At 63.2% G+C, this 7287-nt stretch overlaps 1 protein-coding gene across 1 annotated transcript in view; it reads left to right on the top strand.

Moving 5' to 3' along the window:
- Nucleotides 1–6995, top strand: part of CSNK1G2 (casein kinase 1, gamma 2) — a 17666-nt gene extending 10671 nt beyond the window's left edge. Inside the window, exons 4-11 of the mRNA XM_009887850.1 lie at nt 762–910; nt 1408–1642; nt 1870–1955; nt 2409–2493; nt 2598–2746; nt 3234–3320; nt 5011–5115; nt 6885–6995. Of these exons, the coding sequence (XP_009886152.1) occupies nt 762–910; nt 1408–1642; nt 1870–1955; nt 2409–2493; nt 2598–2746; nt 3234–3320; nt 5011–5115; nt 6885–6995 (1007 nt within the window). The remainder of the gene's footprint in view (nt 1–761; nt 911–1407; nt 1643–1869; nt 1956–2408; nt 2494–2597; nt 2747–3233; nt 3321–5010; nt 5116–6884) is intronic.
- The last annotated feature ends 292 nt before the right edge of the window (nt 6996–7287 follow it).

The raw sequence follows: 7287 nt of genomic DNA, 5'->3' as shown, positions 1-7287 counted from the left end.
TCACCCCTGCTACCTGCTCCTTCAATGTCTACCCCAGCACCCGGATCTCTCTGGAGGGGGTGGATCTGGCTCCCGTATGGGCTGCTTTTTTCTCATCCTATCGTCCCCTGAGGCTTCATCTCCCTTTTATACCAGTTTTTCTCTACCCCAAATGCTCTCAGTCCAGCTGCTGCCAGCATGTGAAGGAGGTGTCTGACACCCAGACCTCCCGAACATCCTGCTCCCTACAACAGCCTTAACCATTCTCCTTCTCTCCTCCAAGGAACCCATAAAATCCCGGGCCCCCCAGCTGCACCTGGAGTATCGGTTCTACAAACAGCTCGGCAATGCAGGTATGGGGCCGGGCTGCGCTGCCACGGGGAGCTGGCCGCCCAGGCGATACAGCTAGGAAAGGGAGGCTTCCTCTAAATGTGACTCTGCAAATTCCCTCCCTGGCATGAGCGACTCCTGCCCATCTGCTCGGCTGGGAGAGGCCGATTTTACACAGAGCCATGTCTAATCTTTGATCCCTTTTTATTTAGTTCTTCCCTCCCCCCACACCTCCCCCGCAGCAGTCAGGGATGCAGATGGAGCTCCCTCCTTCGCCCTCCTGCCAAGAGCAGAGCCAGGCTGTCTGCGGCGCGAAGGGAGGGCAGTGCAGAGACATCCCCCCATCTGCAGCCCCCCATCCCGGCTCCAGCAACGGCATGGCCGTGACAGCACGGCCGTGTACTGCTCAGCTCTGTTGCACCCCCTGACAGCCCCTGCTCCATCTCTTGCAGAAGGAATTCCTCAGGTTTACTACTTTGGCCCCTGCGGGAAGTACAATGCTATGGTGTTGGAGCTGCTAGGACCCAGCCTAGAAGATCTCTTTGATCTGTGTGATCGGACCTTCACGCTCAAGACCGTCCTGATGATCGCGATCCAGCTGGTGAGTGCAGCACCGTCCGCCTCGCCTGCGGCTCTGCACAGCTCACCTCGGCTCGCCTGGCCACAGACCGCCCCGGGGGAGTGGGGTGGTGCGTGGGCACTGTGGTCAGGCTGTGTGGGGACCGCGCAGGGAAGGGGAGGGGAAGAAGGGGTGAGGCAGCACGCAGTAGCCCACAGGAGACACTGCCCGGTGCTATATCCCATACCTCACCCTCTCCCTGATGTAGCAGGGTTCTCCCTCACCCCCACACAGCCACTCTCTTGAGCGCAGCCGAGTGTCTCTCACTGTGTGGCCGAGATTCGGCCAGACTGAGGTTGTCTCCCAGGGCTGGAGGACTTGTGCTCATCCTTTTGACCCAGGGTGACGCATGAGCTGAGGGCAGCAAGGTTGCTGGCTGGGGACAAAGCAGTCGGAGCAGGGTTGGGCCCAGAGGAGTGATGTGTGCAGGATGCATGGTGTGTCTCTGCTGTGGTGCTGATGTCTCCTTCTGCCCCCAGATCACACGGATGGAGTATGTTCACACCAAAAGCCTGATCTACAGAGATGTCAAGCCAGAGAACTTCCTGGTGGGGCGGCCGGGCAGCAAACGGCAGCACACCATCCACATCATCGATTTTGGCCTGGCCAAAGAGTATATTGACCCCGAGACCAAAAAACACATCCCCTACCGAGAGCACAAGAGCCTGACAGGGACAGCACGCTACATGAGCATCAACACCCACCTCGGGAAAGGTGTGTGCACGCTGTGTGGCCAGCCTTGCCTCTCGGCCGAAAGGGAAAGGGAAGGGGACTGCAGGGTCTGAGCTCTCTGCTGCCAGAGGTGGGGCTGGGGACAAACTGCCTCTCCTGCTCTTCAGCCTGGGATGTTGTCCAGGGGATTTGGGGTGCTGCAGGGTCTGGCAGGGACAGGGAAGGTGGCTGTAGTGGGAACGTGCCCATGTCTTTTTTTCTCCGTGCAGAACAAAGCCGCAGGGACGACCTGGAAGCATTAGGGCACATGTTTATGTACTTCCTCCGCGGGAGCCTCCCTTGGCAAGGCCTCAAGGTAACTGCCATCTCCCACTGTCCCTGGATGTGTCTGCCCGGTGGATTTGGCTCTGGCTCTGTCCTGGCATGGGCAGCATCAGGTTGTGGGGAGGGGAAAGCTTTGGCCCGCGGCGTGTTGGAGGGTTGGTACCCCACCAGATGCCGGGGCTGTTGCTCTGAGCTCTGCGCCAGGTCCTTGCTGTGCTGAGTGGCTGTAGGTGTCCTCCTCTCTGTGTCCCTCCCACTTTGCGGGTATCCCAGCTGCTTTCACAGTGGGTGTCCTGGAACTGCACTCCCCAGTGTTTGTCCTCCAGACCTGCCCTGGGCAAGGAGATACCCTGGGAATGAGCTCTCGCTCTTACCTGGAAAAGGGGGACCAAAAAACTGTTCATGGTCTAACGGCACCCAGTGCCTTCCCGTCTCCCCGGGACATACCTGGCCCTCATGCCGACCTGCTCCTTGTCTCTGCCAGGCCGACACGCTAAAGGAGAGGTATCAGAAGATTGGTGACACCAAAAGAGCCACTCCAGTGGAGGTGCTCTGTGAGAACTTCCCAGGTGAGGACACTGCATGGCCTGTCCCTGTCCCCGGCTTGGCCCCAGAGCCCGCTGGCCTGGCGTCTTGTCCCCCTGCCCCAACTGAGCCCACTTTGTCCCCACAGAGGAGATGGCCACATACTTGCGCTACGTGCGGCGGCTGGATTTCTTTGAGAAACCGGACTACGACTACCTGCGGAAGCTCTTCACAGACTTGTTTGAGAGGAACGGTTACGTGTTTGACTATGAATACGACTGGGCAGGGAAACCCCTGGTGAGCGGCGAGGGAGCGGGGACGGGCAGAGGGTGCTGGGCCCCAGGGCGCACGGAGGGCGGTGGGCAACGTGGTGGGGAGTCAGCGTGGTCTGCGGCAGCAGCCAGGGAGGATGCAGGTCGGCAGTTGTCCCTGCCACGTACATCTGTGCCCGAGAGATCAGCTCCACCAGTCCTCACCTGACACCGGCAGCCAGCTCCAAACTGGGGCTGTTGTGCCAATGAGTTAAAGCTGTGACACAGAAATTTGAAGCTCCTGGAGCTCAGGGGAACCCAGCAGTTGAGTTGGCACCTTGCTTTCTGCAACGGGCACCCTCCGTGGGCTCGCTGCAGCCAAGCGCCAGCCGTGGAGCTGCTGGGGCAGGGGTAGGGGCTGGGGTAAGGCCCCGATTCTGGGTTGCATGTATGGCCAGAGGTTGGTTCAGGGGACGCGGGGTGGCAGGAGGGATGCTGTGCTGTGGCTGATGTTCACCTGGTTGTGTCCCCAGCCCACCCCCATCGGCACGATGCACAGCGAGGTGCAGGTGCAGCCCCCGAACAGAGGAGACAAAGCACAGCCACACACCAAACACCAGGTGAGCGGCAGCACTGCCCTGGCCAGGGCACGGGACCGCGGTCGTGCACAGCTCAGGCTTCTGCTCCGCAGAGCCCAGCGGGGCCTCTGGCTGGAGGCAGGGACTGAGGCATCATTTTCTCCCCAGCGCTGTCTGTGAGAGGGCTTCCTCCCTGCAAGTCTGGGTCTGTGGCTAGCAGGAGGATCAGGGCAGCGTCCCTGGGGCCGGGTGGCCTGGCGGAAGCGGGAGGAAGGAGCCGTGGGAGGCTGTAGCACTGCCGGGCCTGGGCTTCAGCTGGCAAGCTGCAGGGTTTAGCGCTGGCCAGTGGGTGTGGGCATGGCACAGGCTGAGCCACCTTGTGCTAAGGACATTGTCCCCGGTGCCGCATCCCCATGGGAGAAACTTGCTGCTCTGTTCGTGGTGCCGCTTTCATCAATGAGGTGGGGACATGGGACAAGGGAGGGGGCTGCCGGGGCCTCGGCGGGGATTCGTGGGGCAGCTTGGCAGCATGTGGCCCCGTACTACTGGAGAGCGGGGTTGGCTTTGCGCTGGGAACTGGCAGGGCGCGTGGAGCTGAGCTGGGAGCAGCCCAGGGCAGGGAGATGGGCAGAGCTGTGCAGGCAGCTCCCTGCCTGGGCTGCTGGGGGAACGGGGCTGGGCTGCCCGGCCCTTCTCCGGTGCCGTGGCCTGCCCTGGTGCAGGAAACACGGCTTTGGCACTGCTGCCTTCAAGAGCAAACCTCACACGTTTCCCCAGTGGTCCTGTACAGACCTTCGTCCTCTTGCCTTGAACCTCCACAGGGAGCAGAGCACCTGCAAACGGGCTGGAGCTGAGGGTGCAGCACCCTGTGCTCCCTCACCCATGTATCGGCCCAGCGGTGCCCTTTGTTGCTGTGGGCCGAGCACGGGGAGCCTGGGACAGCCCTGGCTCTCGCTGGGCAGCGCTTCCTTAGGGAGAAGGCAACGTCTTCAAAGCGCCTCTGGTTTGTTCCTGGGAACTTGCTCCCAGTAAGATCTGCGCTCTGCTGTGTTCGACAGCCCTTCTCGAGGGCGATGGGAAAAGCAAAGCACAAAACTCCCACAGCGTGGGAGCAGTTTCCAACCCGGGGATGCAGAGGGGTGTGCCATACTCACCGTGGCGAGGGTTTGGCAGCCCTGAGGAGCCCGGTACCGTCAAGGAGCAGCACAGCTCGCTTCCTCGCAGTGACCCCGCAAGGATCCGTGTCGGCCTCAGAACATTGCACTCGTGGGAGAGTGGCTGGCAGCATCGCCTTGGCCCGGCTGCATCTCCCCATGCAGCGAGCAGCACTGCTCTCCCAGCACACTCCGAAATGCAGCTGCCGGCCCTGCGCAGGGCTGGCCGTGCTCTGCAGGGCAGTGTGCCCTCAGCTGCCCGGAGAGGACATGCCCAGTGCTCCATTGCTGGGGGCTGCGTGTGTGCGTGTGCGTGGCAGGGAGGATGCAGACCCTACGGTGTCACCTCAGGGACCGCTCTGGGGAGCCGCCGGGATGGTGGTGCGTGGGTGCCCTCCGCAATCATAAACTTGAGCTGCTCCGGTCATGTTTTTGCTTTTGCATGTCTTATTTTCTCAACTCCCTTTGCCACTCTTCTCCCTGCCCCTTCCCTCCACCTCTTCCTTCTCTTCCCCATTCTTCCTCTTTTCTTTTCTTTTGTTTCTTTTCATTCTGTTCCTCCTGCCTGTCGCGAGCAGCCGCCCGAGGGGACGGAGTTGTGGGATCCTCAGGCCAGTGGGCAGCCTGCCGAGGAGCCTTTGGGAGCTCACCTGGCAGCCGGCAGGCTCGGGGGGTCCGTCCAGGTACATGCAACTACGCGCCGAGGGCAGGGGCGGGCGCGGGAGGGAGCAGAGCCAACCTGCGCCACGCGACCTGCCCGTACAGCCGGGCACAAGCCGACGTGTGTCTGCCGGCCGTGCCAGGGGATCAGCCCCGCTCCCCCGCCCCAGGGCAGCACTGGGGCCACATGTGCCCAGGGTCTTCCTGGACTGCAGCACGTAGACCACGGGGCTGTGCTGCCCCGTCCCCGTGGTGCGTGATGCTCACGGCTGGCAGAAGTGGCTGGCGCTGCTTCCCAGAGGCTGCCGGGCTCTTTTGGCGCTGTAGTTGGGACTCGGAGGGCGAATAGAGATGGATGAAGCACTGCGTCTGCGCCACACGGCGGCACGAGCAGCCAGATGGGCATTGGGCTCTGCCCCCTGTGCTGGTTGTCCCTGCAGAGCCGGATACCGCGGCCTTATCCCACGTGGGGACTTCCCTGTGCCTCCTTGTTTGACTGGAGGGATGGCTTCGAGCTCTGCTTCTCTTCCCTTTCCCTGGTCAGTCCTCGGCCTCAGCTCCCCGCCTTGGTCTTGCACTCACGCCGTCGGCCGCGTGCTCGCCGCCCTCGCAGCCTTCTGCCCTCTGCCGCTCGGGCTGGTGGGGTTCAGCCCATGCGGACGACAGGGCATCCATGGTGGGTCCCCCCCCGGACTGGACCTGTGCTGCTTCCTCCGTCTCTGCTTCCGTCCCCGCCGCTGCTGCTCGTTCCTGCTGCTCTGCGGTGAATCTCTGCCAGTGCTTGGTCCTGGGCTCGGGCCTGGCTCTCGCTGTTGCCATCTCAGGGATGGAGCAGACTGTGGGGCCAGCTCATGCTCTGCCCAGCTCCTCCCGTACCACATCCTCTCCCTGCCACAGTGGCTGCTCCCTGCTCTCGCTCTGCAAACCTTCCCCCGTCCTCCGCCTGTGCCCGGCACTGCAGGGGGGTGTTGGTGACGCACAGGGATCTCCGGGCTTGTTTTGGGGGGCTGTAGCTTGACGTAGCTCTGCCGGCTGGGCACTGTGGCTGTCGTATGGCAGCTCCTCCGCGAGTCTGAGTAAGGCCGAGCCTCCTCACCGGGGACGAGCAGCTTGGCAATCCTTTGGCCTGCGCATCCCCAGGGAGCTCCTCCTGGCTTTGTCTGGGGGCAGCAGGCGCAGGAGAGGGGGTACAAGCCAGTCCCTGTTGCCTGTGCCAACCCCGTCCTTGCTTTGGTGACTTGGATCTCCTCCTGGCCTCAGCGCCGCGCATGGCCCCGCTGCTCCGGCGAGTGGGCACTGCAAGGCCAGCAGGAGCCCACAGGGTGGGCACTGGGCTGGATCCTGCAGGGCCTGGTGGTGTTGGGGCTTGGGGCTGGGGGGCAAGAGCTGTGTCCAGTTCCTCGGCCATAGCAGGGTCTCCTTGGAGCTAACGGCTTCGTGGGGCTGTGTCTCCCGGGCATGCTGGAGCTGCCTCCCAGTAAGCCCCTCTACTGGCGGGGTGTGCAGGGATTCCCAGGAGCCAGGATGCCCACAGAAACACTGAGGGGATCTACGCCCTCTGTGCGATGGGGCTGCTTGGGAGCGCTCAGCACTGAGGCCGAGCACCGCTGTCCGGGCCAGGGCACCGTCCCGCTGCCCTGTGTGGGGACCCTGGTGCTCCTGGCACACGGGGGCTGTGCTGCTTCCTGGGGCTGCACTTCTCTGGGACACAGCTGCCGCGGGGCAGGGGACGTGGCCAAGCACCGGCCCGTGCCCCGTGGGCTGCCCCACGCTGACCCTCACCTCTCCCCAGGTGATGAGCTCCACCAACGGAGAGCTGAACACGGACGACCCGACGGCAGGACATTCGAACGCCCCCATCACAGCCCCCACCGAGGTGGAGGTGACAGACGATACAAAGTAAGGACACAGCCCCACTGCCTCCCTCTCGCCGGGGCTGGGATGGATGTGGGTTTCGGCAGCTGCCGTGTGATGCCCTGTCCTGTCCCCTCCGGGGAGGAACGACAGCTCAGCTCTAGAGCAACTACTGCTCTTCCCTGGGAGCCTTCCAGGGGTGTCCCAGCAGGGGACCCCTTCCCACCTGGCCCTGCCTGGCTCCGGGGCTCACACGTCCTCCCCAAAGCCAGTGCAGGGGGGCGTGCACGGATCCGGAGCCGTTCCCTCCCTGGGAGCCCCTGCCCAGCCCCAGCTCTGGC

Source organism: Charadrius vociferus, unplaced genomic scaffold, assembly GCF_000708025.1.
Source record: "Charadrius vociferus isolate BGI_N301 unplaced genomic scaffold, ASM70802v2 scaffold1640, whole genome shotgun sequence".
Classification (NCBI taxonomy): Eukaryota; Metazoa; Chordata; class Aves; order Charadriiformes; family Charadriidae; genus Charadrius; species Charadrius vociferus.
This window is presented reverse-complemented; position numbering and strand designations above follow the sequence as displayed.